Source organism: Octodon degus, unplaced genomic scaffold, assembly GCF_000260255.1.
Source record: "Octodon degus isolate 3935 unplaced genomic scaffold, OctDeg1.0 scaffold00310, whole genome shotgun sequence".
Taxonomy (NCBI): domain Eukaryota; kingdom Metazoa; phylum Chordata; class Mammalia; order Rodentia; family Octodontidae; genus Octodon; species Octodon degus.
Genome location: NW_004524886.1, coordinates 398,347 through 420,849, shown reverse-complemented (window position 1 = coordinate 420,849; position 22,503 = coordinate 398,347). Strand labels below are relative to the sequence as shown.

General features: G+C 50.6%; 1 protein-coding gene across 1 annotated transcript; it reads right to left on the bottom strand.

Moving 5' to 3' along the window:
- Positions 1 to 12,378: 12,378 nt before the first annotated feature.
- On the bottom strand, positions 12,379 to 13,401 carry LOC101592037 (olfactory receptor 14I1-like). Its single transcript, XM_004647518.1, has one exon. The coding sequence runs from the start codon at positions 13,399 to 13,401 to the stop codon at positions 12,379 to 12,381; it is 1,023 nt and encodes a 340-aa protein (XP_004647575.1).
- Positions 13,402 to 22,503: the final 9,102 nt, after the last annotated feature.

Sequence of the window (22,503 nt, the reverse complement as noted above, 5' to 3'; positions counted from 1 at the left end):
GGTGGGCTCACCTGCAGCCCTCTGGCTCACAGCAGGTGGTCTCACCTGCATCCCCTAGCCCACAGCAGGTGGTCTCACCTGCATCCCTTAGCCTATAGCAGGTGGTCTCACCTGCAGCCCTCTGGCTCACAGCAGGTGGTTTCACTTGCATCCCCTAACCCACAGCAGGTGGTCTCACATATAGTCCTCTAGCCCACAGCAGGTGGTCTCACTTGCAGTCTTCTGGCTCACAGCAGGAGGTCTCACCTGCAGCCCTCTGGCTCACAGCAGGTGGTGCCTTGCAGCCCTTTGGCCCACAGCAGGTGGTCTGCCACAGCTAGCAAAATTAACAGAGTAAGAATGTCAAGGATCATCCAACTAGCTTGATTTTGTGATTTATAACTTCCACGCTAGGGCCAAATAAGCAAACTAACCAGGTATGAGACAGTGGCACTGATGCCAAGGAATTTTGCCATTCTTTTGAGCATGTGGCACTGACTGTGTTGGGAGCCATGAGCGGATCAGCAAAGCGTCTTCCTGGGTGCGTCCGGTGGGGTCTCCCAGGTGTGACCTCAGGGTCTACCTGCCTCTGTGATGCTTCCCCTTGGTGCAGTTCTCTTCAGTCTCCTGATTTTGCCGTGGCCTTCGGTCATGGTGTTCCTAACTTACAGTCAGCTGACTGTGGACTGAACTGACTAGAACCAGCGACATAGTCAACCTCTCGTCTAAGCTGTGGGTGTCAGATGTTTGCTTCATGGAGGAGAAAGCTGACCAGTGTGGGAAATGGGCCAGGAACAGGGGCCGCCCCAGCCTTCTGCAGCTCATGTGACACTCCGATGCTCACACCTGGCGTGCCGGACACAGCTGTGGGATACGTGGAGTGTGCCCACGCACGTGAAACACATCAAGAAAAGAGTCATGAGGGTCCCATCTGAAAAAAGGAAGCGAATAAAACTAAAGAGTTAAAAGACAAGAAAATGGAAAATTATCTGCAATGCATAGAGTATGAATGAAATTTAGCGATTTCAGAACATGGATATTCAAAAGTTGGAAGATGCATATGAAATGAACATTGTTAGAACCCTTACATAAGGAAGTTCATGTACTGGGAAAAGTAGCAGAATTATTTGACTAGGGGAGCAATTCAAATATTGGATGACTGAGGGAGTCACAAAGTAAAATGTTATAGGGTGTATATTAGAAAACCTTCCCTGTGAAGTGAGGTATGACTAATTCACTTGTGTCATTAAGTTTTTTAATGTATGTAGTAGGTGGTCTACAGGGTCTCACTACACAGATCAGACTCATTGTGATCCTCCTGTTTTCAGCCTCCCAAGCACTGGGATTACAGGTGCGCACCACCACACCCAGTCTCAGTTGCCATCTCAGCTCTCCCTGGGCCAGGGCTGGCGTGGCACACCAGGGATCAAACCCTGGTCCCTGTGTCTGCCTAAGCTGGCCCTTTAATCTGCTGAGCTACCTGTCTGGCCCTTTTTGTGTTATTAATTTTTTGCTAACACTAGAGATGATGGCATTATGTGGAGGTGACATATATTCTTTTTTCTTTTTCTTTCTTTTTTTCTTGCAGTACCAGGGATCGAACTCAAGACCCTGCACTTGCCAGGCAAGCGCTTGTTCTACTGAGCTATCTCCCCGGGTCCAACATATACTCTTTTCAAAGAAAATTTTTCGTATTTGGTGGAGGGTCTTACTCTGCAGCTCAGACTCCTAGTGATTCTCCTGTTTCAGCCCCCCAGTGCTGGGATCACAGGTGAGCACCACCACGCTCGGTCTGGGTGGCCAGCACGGTGCGCCTGGGTTCTGGGGCCTGCAAGGCATGCGGTACTGGGGAATGAACCTGGGTCCTTCTGCTTGCCTAGGCAATCGCTTTGACCACTGAGTTATCTCCACGGCCAGACATATTTTCTTATGCTGTGTGCAATTTTCTTGGCAATATTATTCTACAATATCTTTGTGGCTGTAAAGACTGTTTATTTTTGGTCAAAGAAGCTATAAAATAAGGACCACACAAAAAAAAATCTGTACCCTGTTGGCACTGAACTTCAACAGCAGGGCTACTTGGAAAGCACTTACTCATCCTGAATTTAAGTTCTCTAAGACTCAAAGTGAGAACAATATTTTTTCCAAATTTAAAAGACTAAAGATCAGAAATGAATAGGACACTTGAAACGTCAGTCTTGCGTGCATAAGCATGACCTTCGTTACGTAAGCAGCTGCAGTGTCAGACAAAAGCCTTTCCAAGTCCAGCTAACTCACGTTAGCCAGCACTTCCGAATACCACTGCAGGCATTTCACGAATCCCTGTTTTGTGCACTCGGCCCCGTCCTGGTGCGTGGCTCTGCTAGATCTCCCGGCTGCCCGGGCACAGGTCATGTAGATGCTGATAAACCACGTTCATTTTTCTATAAATGGCCAGAACTGTGAGTACCCAGAAATTCTGTGTCACGGTTGGTGCGCTGTGTCACCCTGAGCAGGCTGGATGCTCAGCTAAGTGGCCCAGCAGTTGTCCACCCTGTGGGGACAAGACATGCCCTTTCCGCGCTGGGGTGCCGTTTATTGTGTCAACTTGAGGAGAGCTCAGTCCGCAAAAGGCTGCTGAAGTGAGTACGCACTTCTCAGATGAAGAAATACAAGTGGGTAATAAGCGCATGAGAAAAAGTTCCTCATCGTCGGTCACTTGAGCCGTGCGAAGCAGGACAACGCTGAGAGTCAGTCTCACCATAGAAAGAAGAGCTACCTTCAAGACGCCAGCCAACAAGTGCTGGAGAGGCTGTGGGGCAAGGGAGCCCTTCTCCCCTGCTCCTGGGAGCGTGCGCTGGCGTAACCACTGCGGAACTAGTGCGGAGATTCCTGAAAAACTGAGATTAGATGTCCCATTCAGCTCAGATCTTCTGCTCCAGGGTATTTGTCCAAAAAACCCTGAACACTGCAGTAGATGTGTGCCCATGTTTATAGCAGCACAATTTGTCATAGCTCAGTCTTGGAAACAGCCCAAGTGCCCGTCAGCCGGATAAAAAAGACATGACATTTTATACAGTGGAATAGGACTCAGCTATAAAGAAAGATAAACTGGAGGCTTTCATAGGTAAATGGATGCGACTAGAGACCACACTCGTAAGTGAAATAAATCAGACCTGCATGTGCAAACCTTGTATTGTCTCCCTAGTGTAAGAACCTGAAGAGTAAATAAAATCTGAAAGATATATAGATACTGGGACAGGGAGAAAATCTGTTCAAAGGGAAGAAACAATTGAGATATATATATATATATAGCTTGGGAAATTGGACTGCTTATTTCTGTTGGTCCATTGAAAGGAACAGTTAAGGGCATATATATATATATATAAATTGTTTTTGACTAACTTTTTAGGCAGTTCTGCAACTACTATCTGGTAATCTGAGCAGCTTATTTGAAGACTACAGTATACACTATAACAACCGTGGTTGAATTCCTATCATTTTGTTTAGCAAAATTCTGTATCCTTTCTAATGTTGTTTTTATTATTTTTATTCTCATTAAAATAATAAATAAGCAGGAAAATATTTTTCAAAAAGATTAACTATGTGCATGGGCAGGGGCCCCGAGCCTCACTTGGTGCGCATCTGGAGCCTGCGCTAGAGGGGCGCAGGGAGATGCTCTGAGTGTAAAGGACCCCCCACCTTGCCCTCCCCCAACCCCCCCACCCCACCCCTGCCCCCCAACCACGCAGCTGGGTGCATCACGCTGAGCCGGTCGTCTTCCTGGTGTGGTCAGCCAGGCTGGGCCTGACAGACGAGCCACGTGCAGGACCGTAAGATCTCATTGGGTCCTAACATGGTGTCTGACTACTGGTTTTAAATTTTTTTTTTTTAATTTTCATCACATTATGCCCTTTTTCTAGTTAGAAGGAAGATTCTTATTTGGAAGGGAAGAGTTGATAGTTTGGTGTAGTCTGCAAAGCAATTGCGATGCACTTTCTGAAAGCCTGGGAAGGAAATCGGGTCAGATAGCAGGTGGTCCGGGGGCCTGACGGAGTCTGCTGGAGAGGCAGTGCACTCCTGTGAGCTTGTGCCAGACTCAGGGGTCCACATCCTCTATAATCGTCAGTAGTCTTATTTCTATTGTTGAGAAAGGCATCAAAGTGTAAGAACGCACCAGCGGCTTGGGGGTCGTACCTGGTGAGATTGGGGAGCCTCCAAGGCGAACCTGGGTTTCCCAGTATTCCCCCTTTCTGTACATTCTTAGGAGGGTCAGGTATACTACGCACAGAAGAGTGACCACAGACAATTCAGGGTGGGCAGCCCAGTAACCACAGTAACGCAGAGGAGATGAAGAGCAAACTCCGCGGGCTGCTTGCATCCTCTGGGGTCGCAGCACAGAGTCCAGGGGCAAGCACCAAGATCAGCAAGAGAAAAGGCACTGCAAACCCACAGCACAACCATACGCGGGAGTGATGGGTCTTCCCCTCTGTGGGGTGTGCCCGGCTTCAGCCCGCGTTGATGCCTCAGCTTCCAGAGTGACGAGGGCAGGGCCTTCAGTGTGCTGTCTTTCCAGGGTGGCCTTTAAGGGGTCTGATCCATCAGGGAAGGCCTCCTGGCAGCGTTGGGCTGGGCCTGCTTGATGGCGCACTGAGGGATCCAGGACTGGATTGCCACCACTTTTGTTTTGAGGCCTTTTCAGTCCGTGTGGGAAAACTTGGCCGTGCAGAGCAAGTTCAAACTCAAAATCATAGGTGCTCCTGGCCCCAGCAGGGTTTAATTTCAAGGAAGTCTATTTGGAGATCTTCAAATGGAGCGAGTCCTGCATGTTGAAGTCCAAGTGGGAGCTGACGGCCAGTTGAGGTTTCAGTCCTTGCCCAAGTGTGACACCTCCTGCTGCCAGCTGTAAGCTCAATGTCCACTTAAGGATGTAACAACAGCAACTCAGGAGCTGGGCTGTGGCAGTCTCTCCTCCACGGGTGACATCATGGTGGCACTTCACCCGGGTCTAAGCCGTCTCCTCTGGGATAATATCTGACCGTCCAGGAAAGCCATTTGGGTCTTTGTGATGCCCTTCTTGTTGCACTCATTTGTGTCTCTTAGGGGGTAATGGAGAGGTCCCTGTTGGAGGCTTAGAACTGTCTTGGCGGCATCCACCTGTCAGACTGCTAAGTTCTGGACCAAGTCATGGTCTCCTCAAGTTCTGCCTTCTGCAGCCACCTGGGCAGCTTTATCTGTCTTTTGGCATGCCAGGGTGGTGAGGTCCTCTACCTTCTGGCATCCTTTACAGAGGGCGATGGCCTCCTCTTTTGGTTTCCGTATGGTGCCCAGAAGCTGTGAGACCTTGTCTCTATTTATTACATTTTTCTTCGGCTGCCGAAGGGCTCATTGCTTGTGTAACTTCCCACATGGGAAGCGCTGCGGAAGCCCCGCTGGCCCCTGGCAGGTGTTCATCTTTCACCCTTTGCGGATCGAGGGCCTGCGTGAGTGTCCAGAGCTCTGCTCATCGGTGTACCAATTTGGGGGAGAGGCCCTGCTGGGGGCTCTTCTTGTGCAGTGACAGCAGCAAGCCAGCCTCCCATTGCCCGTTTGTCTCAGAGGTACTTCCCTGCATGGGCAGGGTGCACTCAGTGTCTGCTAAGGGCTCTGTCAGAGGTCGGGCGAAGCTCGAGTCAGTGTGAGGCAACCCCGCTCCTGCTGTCTGAGCCCTGGGGCACGAGGGAGGCCAGGCGTAGAGCTCCAGCAGGCTGGAAGGTGAGTGGGCTTCCCACCCAGCAGTCCTATCCTGGGTGTGCCGCTCCTGAGCGCTAGCGCTGTCCCCAGCTGTCGAGGGCCTCAAGCAGAGTGCGAGGGCCCTGGACAGTCAGGTTGTGTCCCCAAGTCAATTTCTATGTGTCCTTGATGAGAAGGGTGGGAGCAGCACACCTGGGAGGCCGTGCGGCTGACACTGGTCCAGAGGGGACTCATGGGGGCCTCTGGCCCTTCCCAGGCTCCCACTGCTGGACCCAAGCCTCCCAAGGGGACCTGTCATTTTCCACTGATGAACAGGTGAAGGGTGGGCTACGTCTGGAATTCGCAGGGCCCGAGTAGAGGCGAGGCCCTTTTGATTTGTTCCAATGACTAGCTCTCTTCTAGGACCCGATTTTTTTCTCCTTTAGTGGCGTGTCTCGACATATCAGGAGCTGGTCTTGCTTTTTCAGCACACCCAGGTATCCAGATCCGGCAGAATCCAGTCTCCCACAGGCATTTCCTGAGATCCTTTTAACAACCTGCCCTCAGGATGGAGCAAGTCACTTTTTCTTTCTCAAGTTAGGTTTTTGAGCCCCTTCTCTAGGTCAGACCCTAAGAAGCATCTAACCTCCTGTTTGCAGATTTGAGCCTTTCTTCTCATGGGAGCTTTTAGCAGGAGCAGCCTGAACTCCACCAAATGAACAAGTGACCACACACATACTTTGCTTTTCATAATCCGCTTCCACAAGCTTTCCTGGGCATACTCAGCCTTCTAGTCCTGACACTGCCGCTCTTTTTATCTCTTTAGCAGGACAAGACTTTCTTCAGGCAGAGGCTTCCTGGTACAAGACTACATTTCTTACATTTATAGCCTTCTTTTTTATTTTGAGTTAGTTTATTTTTTCCCATAATTTTATTGAGAAACAAATAGCAATTAGACAGTTTCAAATGAAATTAGCTTTCTTTATGTTCTGCTCCACTCCCACTTACTCTAGTTTTCCACAACAAACTTGACCGCAGCTGCTGGAATTCTAAAGTTTCCCTTGTTTTTCCTCAGATGATAAACTTGGCCAGCTGCAAAGGGGCCTCAGAGTAATACTGCACTGATGTTCTTATTTTAAAACAACAGAGTAGGGGAAAAGCAAGCCGGCCTTGTGAATTCAAAACTTTGTAATGTGCAAGAAATGTTTTACATCAACTCAGTCTGAAAGCCAAAGGCACACTTGCCAAGTAGTTAAAATTTATCTTTCAATTTCTCCTGTAAAGCTTTTCAGAGCTTTGGCTGTTCAGCCGGGGTGCAGCTGTCTAGCTTTCTAATGCCTGCGGGCAGTGCTAGGCTGGTGACTTAACTGCACCTGGGGCCTGAGCTCAAAGTCAGGTGCCAGTCCACTCCAAAGTCCAAGGTGTTGTTTGGTTTTGAAGAGGGTCAGGAGCAACGGCTGGCAGGCATCCCAAGTGGGGAGGTGGGTCTGGAAGGCTGAGGCAAGGAGGTCGGTCACAGCACGCAGCTCCTCAGCGCATGATGGGATGGGGTGCCTCCAATTGAGAGGATCAGTGGAGGGGAAAGGCTGACAGTCATGCTGGGTTGTTGGCTTGGTCCTGGTCAGCTCCTGGATAATCACAGAGGGCCTTCTGAAGATGGAGGGAGTGGAGGTGGTGGCTGACTGCCCTGGGGAGTGGAGGGCTGGGCAGGAAAAGGGTGGTGATGAGGGTGGAGCAGTAGCGTCAGGGAGCATGTGGTTGCGGGTTGAGGGTGGTGCCATATGGGCAGAAGAGTGGCTGTTGCTGGAGGGCCTCTCACTTGACCTCAGATGGAGGAGCAAGGTCGTCTTCAGGGCTGGGGGGCAGGGCAGGAGGTTTTCTTTTGCTTAGAGCTTTATTATGGCTGGGCAAGCTAGCTTTGGTCAGTAGAAGTCTCCGTTTCCTGACAGGTGCAGGCACAGAGCCGAGGCGGGAGGCTCTGGCTAGGACTTGATCAGGCGGATCTCTCAGTCAGGAAGCTGTTGCTTTGTCCCAAACTTGGTGAATGATGTGCACACGTTGTGGTAGCTATGGGGAGCAGGCAACATGGGTGTGGCCCAGCACGCCTGCAGAGTATGGAGCCACTGGTGTTTTATTTTCACTCCACGATCCTTTCTGAAGCTTCTCAGCAGGCAGTCTGGGTCAGCTGGCTTACTCTGACGGGGACCCACACTGGCTTTGTATAGTGTGTGGTGAGCCCTTAGGTGGTGTTGCAACAGACAAGGGATGGATTCCCCCCTCAGAGAGAGAGAGGCCTAACAGCTGCCTGCCTGCTGCTTGCCCCATGGCAACCCTGGCAGCACTTGGGCGAAGGGGAGGTGTGCCGTAGTCCTCCGTGATGCCCGCTCAAGCCTCTGAAGAGAGTGCTCTGGGAGCCCAGTCGGACTGTAAGGGCACATTTATAGAATTGCAGCCACGCAGGTGCACGACGGTGAAGGTACAAGTCAGCGCGTGCCGGTGGCCAGGCTCATGCTGCTGTCGAGAAGCAAGGTGCGTTCATGTAGGCTGGATTGTGCAGGCCTTAACAATGTGTGACATCAAGCTGACTGTGTCCAGCTCGTGTTGTAAAATACGCAGTGATTTCAACTGGCATGAGAGACTTCCAAGTCCCCACGACTGGGGAAGTCTGGCTCAGCTGAGGAGCCCTTTCACCCTAAATACCTAGTCCTCTCAGAACCCTCCCGCCCAGAGTTCTGCCTTACAATATGGAGCATAGTTCTTATAATCCGTGTAACCAGTCATGGAACAACCTGCTCTTGACTTTATACTTTTGGCTGCAAACCGTCGTTACACAGCACTCAAACCTGACTCTGGGCTGGTGACTTGAACCTCTGGGTTTCCCAGCCTGCTAGGGTAACAAAAGTTGCCTTCTGACTCCTCTGTGCAGAGAGTCCTCCATTTGGTTTGATATTGGTTTTTCTGCAACATCTGTGCAGAACCCCAGGATAAGGTCCAGTCAAGCTCCGTGGCTCTGAGCCCCTGTGGGTGGCTTTGCCGTGGAGCGTGGAGGAGCATCCTCTTGCTTCCGTATCTGTTCACATGCTGGCGCTCAGAGGTTTGTACGTCCCAGCCCCAGCCCTTAAGGCAAAGTCTGGCTGAAACCAAAGCTCACTGTCCTGCCTAACACAGGTGAGCAGTGGCCAGGTCCTCCTTCAGCACATGGAGGTGCAGCTGCCCAGCCCTGAACTCAGCCGACATGCTCAGGGTCCTTCTGCTGGTCCAGTGAGGTCTCTGCTGTCCCAGGACAGCAGAGGAGACTCTGAGAAGGTGCACCTTCTCTCTCTCTCGGGCCTGCCAGTAAGTCCCCACCATGGCTAGCAAGCTTCCATGGTGACCCAAAAGGTCAGGGAGGCATTTTCCCACTCAGGAAACCAAGAATATTGTGGAACTGACATGGAACTGAATGGAAACTGCTCTGTACCGAGGAGCTGGAAGGCAGCCCAGTCACTACCCCACACGCTCAGGGCGGTCACTCCCAAAGCATCAGCCCAGAGCCGGTTTGGGCAGAGTGCACACAGGCCTGCAAGCAGGAGACACAAAGGCTTCCACCTGGGGTGGGTTTTATTGGGTAGCATCAGTTAAGTTTTTATTAACAAGAAGGTCCTTGAAAAAGGTGAGCAAGCAGGGCATGTTTGGAAGGGTGGGAGCGTGGGCCATGCAGCTCGCTGTGGTCAGCGGGGCTGGGCAGGTGTCTCCAGTGTAGTCAGTCAGGCCGAGCGAGCCGAACAGAGGAGCTCTGTGCAGGCTCATGGTCTGATTTTCTCCAGATATCGTGTCTGACTACCAACTACTTGATTTCCATATTTTGCATCTCATGGCCAGGACTCTCTTGGTGCCCCATGACTAATTTCATCAGTTTAATTTGGGTACAATGACCTTTTCTAGTCTGTAATCTACTGAGACTGGGAGCGAAATTCTCAGAGTACAGGTGTCAGTCATATTGCCCATTCCTGGATCAAACACTCACGACCCACAAGTCAGAGAGACGTTTTTTACCTCAAGGTTTTAGATGACTCACCCCATATTATGCTGGTTGTACAGAACCGATGGGAAGGTGGAAGCAATGGCAGGGGGGTGTGCAGCCAGGGGGGCTGTGAGTGGGGTCAGGGAGAAGCGTCGCCCTCCAGCCAGCCGCGGGACCCCTCCAGCCAGCCGCAGGACCCCTCCAGCCAGCCGCGGGACCCCTCCAGCCAGCCGCGGGACCCCTCCAGCCAGCCGCGGGACCCCTCCAGCCAGGCCCCGCCTGCAGGCGGCACACAGCTCCCGGCCTGCACAGCAGAGTGCAGCACCCACGGCCCTCACCACAGTCACAAAGCCTCCGGAGCACATTGCATATCTGAACCCCAGTGGAGGGGTGCACCTCCAGCGGTTGGTGTGGCCATAAATCTGTGACTACAGCTGGTCGGAGCTGGGTGCACTCACAAGCACAGGGTGCATCGCCTTCTGTGTGAAGTGAGGGAAACTGCTGCGGCAGCAGCGACCGAGACCGTGACCACGGTGGTGCTTCACATACGTGTGTGTGTGTCACAGCCAGGCATATTGTGTATCTCTGATGCAGTTACATGTTTCAAGGTTATATGTAAAATTTTACTTGTTGGTAGTTCTAAAACTTGAACTAGGCAACGAACTGCACAGATATGACCTTTTTATTAGTCCACTTTTTATTATTCTTGGCTTTATGCTGCATCCCTTATTTTACTTTTTTATTTTAAAGAGAAAGATAAACAATGAAACTGAGTTTCAAAGCGGGTTCTGAGGACGGCTGAATGGCCGCCACGCTGGGCACACTCCTGCCGTGCTAATCCTCCATCCTTGTGGGGCTGCGGCACGAGCTCAGCACGTCTGGGTCCTGTCGCGGCCCTACCCTGGCCTCCCTCCCGTGTCCTATTCTTGACTTCCTTCCCAACTGAGAAAGATCTCAGACTCAATAAGAACTAAACAAATAACCTAATCCCAGGCTGGGCAGAGCAGAGCACTAACATACATGTCTCCCCAAAAAAGAAGACAAAAAGTGAGAAACACATGAAATAAATGTCAATAGATATATAAAAAAATCCATCACTCTCAGTAATCAAGAAATGAAGTTAAAGCTAGAAGATGTCATTCCAATTAAATAAGATGCTGTTTTCAAAAAGACGAAGGGTCACATCTGGTTGAAGCCTACAGAAGCCATGCGGGCTCCTGGGTGCACTTGTGATGAGCAGGGACAGCAGGAACAGCAGCAGGAGATCCGCAGAAGCTGAGCACAGTCGCTGTGGGACGCAGGAACCTCACCGGGATGCCCCTCCAGCAGCACTGACTCCCCTCCCTGCCTCGCTGCAGCCCTGGCCACAACGCTGACCTCTGGAGCGACAAGGGCGAGGGCTGAGGGAATGCGCCCCATGCACTCTGGGCAGGTGCTCAGGCCTAGAAATGGCAACCTGTGTTCCTTTGCAGTAATGCAGATACAGCCAGAGGATGTTCTGCTCTGTGAGGTAAGCCAGGCCCAGCGAGACAGACCCTCCACGGACGGTCTCACTCACACGTGCAGGCTGAGAAGGCTGAGTTCACGGAGATGCACAGTGAGATCAAGGCTGCCAGGCCCTGGCAGGTGGGTGACGGGCAATGCGTAAGTATTGACCAACGCACACCACGTTCCCGTTGAGCAGAAAGAGCAAGCTTTGGATACCTCCACGTTCAGCGTTGGCTCTGGCAGCACCGCTCTGTTTTTCGGCTGCTGATTTTCACTGTCCCACGCCCACAGTGACAGTGACCACTGCAGTGAAGGTGTGGCGTTTACAGCTGCACATATTTATGAACTACCTCAAAGAATCACTCACGCACCGAACCCCAGAAATGCAAACAATTGTCACTTGTCAATGATAAAGAAAATTACAGAAGTTAGAATGTTCTACATATGAAAGCCACTTAGGAGCAAAGTTTCAAATTTGGAAAACTCTACATGATGACACTATATTACTTAAAAATAATAGAATATACTCTAAAGTATACAAACAAAATACAATATTGGATTTTATAAATCCTCTAAGAAAACAATGTGTTCTAGGTAAAGTCAAAACAGATAGGAACTTGTGTGACGTAACTATAAACTAAAAACTTCTTTGCACTATAACAGTGCAAAGAAGATGTTAGTATATTTGTTCATTCAAATATCTGGAGGAAAATAAACTTGGACAAAAAGTTGACATGTAGTTGTAGGTAAAAATGAACAATACGCTCCTGTCATCACCTTCTCCTGCCCTGAGGGCAGGAGCGAGTGCAAAGAGCTCAGTACACACAGCAGGATTGCACAGGACTCTCCACGCTGCTCCAGGGCACCCAGATCCAGCCCCCAAGGCGCTCCCAGCAGATGGCTTCCCCGATGGTGGGACACGTGGAGCCGCCCTGCACCTCAACATCCTGCCTGTTCCTAGCTCAGAATGAGCTCTACTATTTTCTAAACATCTTGCCAAAGTAAACCAGATGTGCAGTACTTCAGGTCACACATGTAAGCCACAGAAGTGCTCCACACGGGAACTGAGACATGGACTTGTAGTTGGCCACAACAAGTGCAGACACAAATGCACAGAGGCAACAAGAGAGAGAGAATCTGCAGGTATAGGTTACAATTAGGAACACACATTGAATATAAGTTAAACTACTTGCAAATCAGAGATTGACATTTCCGTTTTATTCTAGAAAAGCCCTGACAGGGAGCTGAGCGCATCGGCTGAACATTCTGCCCAGGGCGGCGTTGATGTCCCTGTTGCGTAGACAGTAGATGACGGGGTTCACGAATGGGGGCGCCATGGTGTAGAACATGGCAGTCAGCAGGTTCCTCAGGGAAGGCTGCTCTGCAGTGGGACCCAAGACAGCCACTGACCCAGAAATAAGAAACAAAAGGAGGATGGCCAGCTGTGGGGTGCAGGTGGATACGGCTTTGTTGCGGGCTTCCACTGAACGGATCTTAAGCACAGTTGAACATATATTAGCGTAGGATAGAAGCATAGAGACAAAGCATGCTAAGACAAGGCAAACGCTCACAGCAATGAGCACAGATTCAGAAAGCTGAACTTCTGAAGATGAAATCCGCAGAACTTGAGGGATGTCACAGAAATACTGCTGGATCACATTGGTCTTGGTGAAGGGCAGCCAGAACAGAGCCCCTGTGTGCATAGCGGAGTAGACCAGGCCAGAGGCCCAGGAGCCAGCTGCGGCCTGGGCGCACAGAGTAGGGGTGATGGTGAGCCCGTAGTGCAGAGGGCGGCAGATGGCCACGTAGCGGTCATAGGACATGACCACCAGGAACGCAATCTCCACAGCTGCAAACACCACAAACAGGAAAATCTGCGCAGCACATTCTGTCAGGGAGATCATCTTGCTTCCTGTCAGGGAATTCACTACGGCCTTGGGAACTACAACAGAGATGGTGCCGAGGTCTAGGAGGGCCACGTTGCCTATAAAAAAGTACATGGGAGAGTGCAGACGTGTGTCTGTCACAATGATTGCAACAGTCACAAGATTCCCTGTCAACGCTCCCAGATAGATCAGTAAGAACAGCACCCCTTGCAGAACCTGGAGCTCCCTGGAGCCTGCGACGTCCATGAGGAGGAATTCTGTGAAGACAGTGAGGTTGTCCTTGTCTGAGTCAGAGGTCACAGGAGCAGAGGCTGCTACAGGCAGGAGGTAGAGCTCCCAGGTGAACTGCAGCATGGTTTAAAATCAAGATCTTAGAATGCACGGATACAAAAAAAATATTTCAGTGTTCTTCTTCTAAAGTAGTGATATCCTGTTAGTTGCAGCAGTAATCATGTGAGATTATTAGTTCATATAGTAGTTAACAAGAGCAAGCCGCATCAATCTGTCTTTTCCTCAGTACTTTTGCAATGACTTTTCTGAATCTCCTGGGACACCACTTGCTTCAGCTCTGCAGGCCAACCCCGCTCCTTGGACAGAGCCTCTGTACCAACCCCGGGCTGGGACCACCCCCCCGCCCCCCGCTGTCCAGGCCCGGGCAGGAGGGCGACTGTGGGCCGAGGCCCTCTGTGGCTGGCTGCTCTCAGCCGCACTCTTCCTGAGAGCAGGCGCACGGACCTGAGCTTCCTCTGCTGATGGCTTTGCTCTAAAGGACACCAGGTGGTCACTCAGCTCAGGAGCTCCTCTAGGGGTGTGCCTGTGTGTGCTGGTGTGTGTGTGTGTGTGTGTGTGCGCACGTGCGTGTGGGCCCTTTCTGTCTCCCTTTGCACCACCGTCTATGCACGAGGGCATTTCCTTCAGCACGGAGAAGCTCTGTCTCCTAACGCCCGTGTGCAGCCTGCTCCCATCTTGTACGTCCTACCTGCCCATTTTGTCTGGAAGGAAGAACAGCAGCAGCTTGCAGCCTCCTGAAGGCACCACCCGGCTGGGCGGGGACTCTGACGTGCGGTGAGGCGGCAGCGTCCTCTCCAGATCCAGGGTCTACTGACTCGCGTAGCTGCTGGGAAAATCTCCGTATTCTAACATCAATATGTTGAATTCTGTTTATTTGCCTGTGCTTATGTTGAAGCCTTCAAATTATAAATAATTGGTTTAGAGTTTGTCCGTCCATTCTGAAAAGATGTAGTTTGGTGCTGTTTCATTTTCATTGGTGAAAAACAACAGTGAGGAATTTTACTATTGAAAATGTTAGCACCTCCTTAATTACATGTTTTATAGGTAATTACTTTGCCATTATAAATCCAGGCAGTATTTTTCTGCCATCACCATACATTCATGCAGCTTTTCAGGATGTTGCAAAAATATTTTACATGTTTTTTTGTGTGGTAAGTTGTTAAATACGTGTGATTTTTTTTTTTTTTTTGGCCTTATTTCTCTAGTAAAGACAAATCCCTTTGATGAGAGTGTTGTTTTCTTTTTTTTTTTAAGTTTTTTTTTTTTTCCGGTGGAACCAGGTATTGAACTCAGGCTCTTGTGCTTGCAGGGAAGCACTTATTCCACTGAGCCATCTCCCCGGCCCCAAGAGTGTTGTTTTCTAAATCACTACTAACTCCTAGTTGTGATAGTACTGGTAGGTGTAGTTACTGATGCACACCTGTAGTGGTTTTTCAAATTCTTTTCCCGAAATCACAGGCAGGCATCTTAGAGGCTTGGCCGTCCATGTCTTCTGACTGTGTCCTTCCTCCCTACTGCGGGCAAGTTCTCCCTTTCCCCACAGAAGTCCAGTGAGTCCTACTCCTCCTGTCAGTGGGTTTTGAACTTATTTTACTTACAACATTAGAAAGGACAGCACAACAATCTTGATTGCTAATTCACCAGAAATTATTTAATGGTAGAAATATAATAATATAATTAAAATCAGTATTATTATTTTAAAATCTTAGAAAATGTATCTATTATCCAAAATTATGCAAATTAAATATAAATATTAATATTAAATATAATCCAAAATTACTAGTTACCCTAACTTTGGTAAATAATTAAAGGACTACTTTTGCTTATGTCGTTTTATTTGGAATAAATGCCTCCTGAATTTCATCTGCTTCTTGCCTTCTTAGTTACACTTTCCAAATTGCTTGTTCTGATGCTTAGCTTCAATTTAATTTCTTATCAGTGTGATTTTTCTGTCTAACCTTGGCCATCTATGAAACACAGACCCTTGGAGAGTGTTTGAAGGAAAAATTGCCTGAAGTAAACCCTAGAATCTGTAAGCCTACGTATTCTGTAAGTATGTGTACATCGCACAGGCCTGAGATTGTTAAGTTTGTTTGAGATTTTGTGAAGCTTTTCAGGTACTTGCATGTGACATAGCATTACTGATGGGTCAGAAGTAGGTAACAACAGCGTGAACGAATTACCGGAGCGGTGAAGCAGCGAGTTTGACTCCACCGGCGAGACGCTGTCTTTGCTCGTCTCCGAGTCTTGGTGTGATCCTCGCCTCTGCTTCCTTCTTCACTTCCCAGAGAGCTGCCCCCATGGGCCACGGCGCAGCCTGCTGCTGAAATAGCTGAGAGCCGGCCGAATCTTCAGCTAGGACACGTGAAGGTGACGCTGCTGATGAGCCCGGGGCCCTGGTGACCCCAGCCTCCAAGGAGCCACGATTCCCCATGCCTCTGATTACCAGCATCGTGAGCTCGACCGTGGAGGCCCAGCAATCCCTACTGGAGTCTTCGGGCAGTGCGTATGTGTGAGATGCCAAACAGGAGGCGGCGTTCAAACGTGCTCCGTGCGTCAGTGGAGAGGCAGTGCGTCCAGGCTCATGTCTGATTGTGGGGGTGCTTTCCTTGCCTACCATAAATTCCTAAAATGCTGGCCTTCTGCAGCCAGTGCGCTGCGACCCTGAGGTCGGTGGCTACAGCGTGCCTGGATCTCTTCCGGCACATTGTTGTGAATATCGTTTTACAGAGAATCGGTCCCTGTCAAGCTGAATCTTTTATTCCTGCGGCCCTGACACAAGCCCTTTCCCGGAAAGCAGAGCAGGAAGCAGCCCCACGCAGCGCCTGCTCGTGACCGTGTGCAACACGTTGCCCTGCGGAAAGGTCAGGCAGCTTCTGGGAATCCGGTGCTTCCCTGGAAACTCCCAATTTTCAGTGCATTTAATCAGAATTTTTAATACACTTAATTCTGAGCCAGGTTTTGAGGCTGCAGAGTCTGCAAGGCACAACCCCAGTGCGAGGCCGTATGCTTACCTGTGTGCTGGCCGAGGCTGCAATCGCGGCTGCGAACTCAAGAACGCTTCCGTCATCCTGACGAGCTCTGTGCCCCCGTCCCTGCCCTGTCCTGCCGCTCTCCCCCCCGAGGCCACCCCAGCCACTGGTTCTTAGTCTTTCCCCTCTAAAGTTTGGTGTGAGTGAGCTGTAGAGTATGTGGTCTGCTCTGTGCAATTGCTAGTCTTTCAAGAACCCAGCCTGCCTGCGTCGGCATTGCAGCTGGCCTCATGGGCAGACAACACAGTGTGGTGTGGTCCCCACAGACAGGGAAGGCTGAGATTTGCAAAGATGCACAGTAAAGGCGCACAGCCATGAGTGCCCTCCCAGTCTTCCCTTGTCTCGCAACATGCTTATCCCGCCACGTTCTGCAGCAGCTCTGGAGTGCTCGTTTGTGAGTGTCTTCGGCTGCGCTGTCCCACTTGCCTTGCTGTCCTAAATTGCTTTGTAGCACTTACATGTCACGATCATTTAGGCTTGGGGACAAGCCAGGGCCACAGTCTCCGGCCTTATGCCAAGATGGGTGAGGGTGCCGTCGCGATTGGTGAGCCTGCCTTTCTGGCGGATGGCGCCTGGCAGCAGCGCTCAGCATACAATTTATCACTCCTCATACAGAGCTCACAGGAGAGGGTGGCCGGAGCTGTCAGGAGTGGCCAGAGTGGACGGAGGCAGAGCGAGGGCTCATACTTGGTTCATCCATTCCTGAAGCGGTGAGCATTTCGGCTCCTTCCAACTTTGCCTGCTGTGAACAACACTGCTCTGAGCACTTCCGGGCTTCCGTGCAGATGCTGCCTCTGTTTCCTTGGGAGCAGTGCTGCCCACCTGAGGTAGAATTCTTGGGTCACAGGACGACCACACTTGAGCTTGTGGGCACCTGCTGCACGTTTCCAAGGTTGCGGGGGAGCAGAGGGAGCCCGGGCATCTGCACCTCTCTGCGCCACGTACTATCATCTCCTTTCGTCCTGCCCCTTCCTGGGGAGGGCGAGACCTCAGCCGGCTTTGCTGTCCGCTCCCTGTGGATGAATGAAGTGAGGCATCATTTCATGCACTTTAGACATTTGAGAGCCTTCTTTGGAAGCTGTCTGCTTCGATCTTTGCCTATCTTTAACTGTTTCAATTTCATTGTTGAGTAACAGAAGACGTCATAGACTCTGGTTGCCAGTCAGCCGATGGGCAGGCCTGTATTTTGACATTATTTTCTTCCATTCTGGGGATTATACTTTCAGTTTAATTTTAATTTTTTTATAATTTGAAAGCCAGAGCTAAATGTACCTAAAATAAAATCTCCAACCTCCATCACCTTTAAGTACCAGGCTCCCCAGAGCCGCACACCTCCATGTCGGAAGCTCGGCTCCAGAGCTCTGTGCCTTGCAAAGCTAGAGTCTGCACACACTCAGTGCCTTTCCCAGCTTGCCTCCGCGAGCTTCTGCCAGCCATCCCTGTGTTTCCTGTCTCTGTGAACTGAGGTACTAGCATATCCACGAAGGGAATCAGACAGTATTATTCTTTTCTCCTTGTCTTATGATTGCAAAATATGATACAGGAGAGAAATATGACTATTGTAGCTCCCAACCTGTTAGACGTCTAATACCAAGTTTGTGCTCTGCAAAATTGAGGAATGAATTCCAGGAACAAGTGGAACACTAGTGCGAGAGAGAGAAAACTCCTGAGGGGCAGCAGGGGTCTAGAGGGGCTGCTCAGGATGCTTCTGTCCAGGGAGGTTTTATAGAGCACTGCCCAAGTGGGCTCCAGAGGGGTACAGCTGCAATGAGCCATAGGCCACAAGTGTACCCACTCAGGTAGCATTAGTAGTAGTAGTGGCCATTTAGGTAATGCTGATCCCGTGGGAAGCAGGTCACGTGGGAAGGCACGCAAAAGACAAAGACTTTCCTGGGAGATTATGGGCCCAGAGGTCTTGGTCACCGGCCAGGCGACTGACGTCTATCCGGGCTTTTGGGCCTGGTTTGGAGCAGACCCTGGTTCCAGGCAGAGGTTGTCAGAATTGAGCTGGATTCTAGGGCACCTGCCTAGCATCTGCCTGGCACAAGCGCCCACAAAGCGGAGCGAGAACGGCGGAGTCTGCTGCTGAGCTGAGCTGAGTGTGAACGTGAGCGTGGGAATGGTGCTGCGCTCTCCTCATGTACATTAGCTGCTTTCAACTCTTTTTTCTTTCTCAGAACTGGGGATTGAACTCAGGCCCTTGTGCTTGCCAGGCAAGCACTTACTCTACCGAGCCATCTCCCGGCCCCCTCGCTGCTTTCAAGTCTTCCAGAATCCACTTTCAATTTTGTATTGGCTACCTAGTTATCAAAATGTCAGTATTTGACAGGCTAGTCTTTCTCAATTCTTGGCACCTTTCTACACTCTCTGGTGATTGAAAAAATGCAGATTGATCTCTGGGCCCACTCCATGCTGCTGCCCTGCACACTTATTCTGGTGGGGTCGCCACACCTTCTACATCTTCCGTTTTTGGTGCTGGGGGCGGAAGTCCCTTTCCTACCCAACCTCAGGTTTTGCAGCCTTTACTCCCAGTATGATGCTACTGTGATTTGATAGAATTGTGAAGTTTATGAAGTAAGACAGTAAAATCAGTTATTTAAATGCATTTCACCAGTTCAAAAGATAAGGAAAAATATATGCAATGAACACAAATCTATAGTCAAAGGCAGTTGGCAGAATTTGCAGTGTGAGACCTCAGGCACATCCACTGTCCTAAGGACAGTTCCCTGGGGCAGGAAGCCAGCATGGTGCTTGGCTTGGCACTGCTGACCTCAGGGTGCACCTGGTGGCATCCTGCTGGGACACCGGGCCAGAGATCGAGAGATCTGTCCCATGAGGATTCCCCTGCCCCAGGGCACATGCACATTGGCTGAGAAGGGATGAGCCCCAGGCATGAGGAGATGGCACTGGATGGAGCTGTCACCCACCTCTTCCTCCTCCCTGCACCAGGCACGGTGGGAAGCAAAGGGCTGGGAGAGGCCAGGACTACTGAGGCAGCCGCCCCTCACGGGTACTGCAGGGGGTGGAGAGGTAACCCCGGCCTGGGTTGCCGGAGCTGCCTTTTTCCCACCCCTCAACGCACATCCGGCCCTAGGACAAGAGGACACTAACTGGTGCCTGGAGGGAGGGACGGGTGCAGCTTCTCTGGGAGCTGATGGAGGGACAGAGACGAGATGACAGGTGCGGGGCATCCACAGAGCCTGCAGCAGGGGCACAAGCGCAGACATCAAGGCTGAGGCTGCAGAGAAAGCGGCTCAGCTCCCCAACAATGACAGAGGTCTTGGAACAGGTGACCCCACGACAGCAGCACTGAGAATCTGCTCAGGATTTCACCTGCCTAGCCAAGCGAGATGACCTCCTCGCGTGTAGATTCGGTCTATTATGTTCTTTTATTTAGCTTTGCTCCTCTGTTGGTAGTTTGTGGAATATAATGAGCACTGGCCTTAGTGTGTGTGATTAGCCTTCTGCTTTAGATCAGTAGCTCTCCACTTTGTTTAGTGGTGGATTCCCGAACCAAAGTTGTTCCTTAAGGACACAGTTTCCCTCGCACCGGGACAGGCCGACAGAATCTTCGCTGTGAGCCGCAGGCTCCGCCCCTCCGCCTTTCCCCCTCTGTCCCCCCCACACCTGCTCTCCATCCCCCCAGCTCTCCCCATTTCTTTCTTATTCCTTTCTATGTGTTTTTCTCCATTTTACGTCTTTTCTTCTCCTTTTTGTAAAGTTTTAGTCGTATTGATCTAAATATCTCTAATACTTAATTGTCTAGTCTTGTGTACTTTGCTTTTCTTCTTTACTCTCCTGGAATAGTGAAATGGTGGGTGGGTAAAAACCACTGAAACAAGTTCTCAATTACCTGAATCTGCAGTGAACATTTTGAGTATTGATGTTTTGAGCTGCTGCTCTCTGCTCGCAAAATAGTGCCGGGAGTGGAGGTTCGCGTGCAGGAGCGGGCAGCGGAAGTGTCGCTGGAGACAACCCTTGCGCGGCGCCTCCGTGTACACACAGTCATGCTTGGGAGACCCGCAGGGCCGCAGCAGAGCGACATCTTCCCACTCAGCCTCAAATCTCAGCACAGAGACACAATGAAAATAAGAGGCGAGCACAACAAGATGCTGCAAAACATGTGCCCCTTCCCAAAACCTAATTCCAGAGATACTGAGGTTGATGAAGTTCTAGAGAAAGAATTTTTTTAAAAATCATTTAAATGATCCATGAGATCACTTTGAACATCTGGAGTAGAATCTTTCCAACATGTGCCTCAGGTGGCCCCGCTGTGTGACACATACCCTGGGAAGCTGAGGCCCAGGTCCCTTCTGCGTAGGGGGCGCCGCAGTGCGGGGTGACATCGCGAGGACCGGGAGCTCCAGCTCTGCAAACGACGCTGAAGGCCTAGTCACAGCAGGCCTGGGTCACAGCAGGCCTGCACCCCTGGCTGTACTATCACTGTCCCCAAGATCCATAACCTCCACGCCACTGCGAGCCCTTGTGCCGCTAGAGCAGAGCAAGGGCCCCGTGAAAACCCTCCTGCTCTGCTGGAACAAGGAGGAAGTCCCTGGCCTGGGACATGGAAGCTGCAGGGTCCATTGCCTGGCCTGGGACATGGAGCCTGCAGTGCCTGCTGCCTGGCCTGGGACATGGAGCCTGCAGCACCCGCTGCCTGGCCTGGGACATGGAGCCTGCAGCACCTGCTGCCTGGCCTGGGACATGGAGCCTGCAGCACCTGCTGCCTGGCCTGGGACATGGAGGGTGCAGCGCCTGCTGCCTGGTCCACCTGTGTCCACTCTTCCTGGTCAGCCTCCAACCTGGAAGCCTAAGGAGATAGGAGCTTCTGTCCTTCTGTGAAGGTTACACTTTGGAAAAAATTTCAAATTCTTAGGTTTAGGATAAAATTTCCATTTGAAAAATACAGCTTTAACAATTGACAGTCAGGTGTCCACTTCCCCTGTTTAATCTGAGGAATATCCCCAATAGTTTTACTTTCTCATGTGCTTTGCTCTGAAGAAAGCTATGCTAGGGGCATTCTGGCTTTGCAATGAGGTACTTGTCTTTTTTTTTTTTTTTTTTTTTTAGTTTTTCGTTTTGTTAGTGTGTGTTGCAGTTCATGCAGTCTACAAGCGTCTCTGGGGTGAAGACTGTGGTACATGGACACGCTTGTCTACCTTGTGGTTCTCTTTCCCCTCCCTGCCGCTACTTTCCTCTCCTCTTTCAGTTCCCCGTCCCATTTATTTTATTCTCATCGTACTATTAATCTAAGCTCCTGCTGTGGAATGTAATGTCTACATTAACTGAGGTACTGGGCTCCTATCCATGGGTAGCTTTGTTCCTTTCATATCCCCCTCCTTCTGCTTGCCCCTCCTGCTTTTCCCTTGGACCCTTTCCTTTTGCCATCAGTCTGTCCCTTTGTCCCCTTCCATCCATCCTTCATTGTTCTCTTTGTTTCAACTGAACAGAAACTACTGTGTTAAAAGGGGTGGATTTGAGCCATTTGTAGGAAAACAGGTACACTGGAAAGTGTAATGTTGTGTGAAATAAGCCAACACACAGCCCCTGGCTTTTGGGGTAGCTGAGTCTGTTTGGAAGAGTGTGGATCATGCATGCCACACTCCAGTGGGCAACGGGTCCTGAGCTGAAGCCTGGAGGCACTGACAGCGCAGGCTATGGAGGATAGGGTAGTATTGGCCAGTGGGCAAGGGCTGGGTTCTGCGTAGAGGGGCTCTGCCAGGTGAGAGCAACCTAAGCTAATCTCTGGGGAGAAATGAAGCCCCCAACTTTGTATCCTGTGGAAAGACCGTTCTTAGGCAGGGAAGAGGGAGGGAGTGTAAGATGTAGTCAGGGTCTGCACGGGAACAAATTTAATACAGGACATATAATTTATAGGATTATTTTATAATATTTACCAAAAAAAGTCAAATGCAGAAGAGTGCAGGAGATCTGCTCACACTAGAGACCCAAACAATCCAGCTGAGGGCCTGGATCTCATTGCAATGTCCTGCACAAGTGCAGCTGAAGACCCAGAGCCCAAGACCACATGCTCCACCAGTCCAGCTGAAGACCCAGAGCCCAAGACCACGTGCTCCACAAGTCCAGCTGAAGACCCAGAGCCCAAGACCACGTGCTCCACAAGTCCAGCTGA

Excerpts from the sequence above, each read along its gene's own strand:
- LOC101592037 (XM_004647518.1), bottom strand. The coding sequence starts at position 13,401 with ATGCTGCAGTTCACCTGGGAGCTCTACCTCCTGCCTGTAGCAGCCTCT.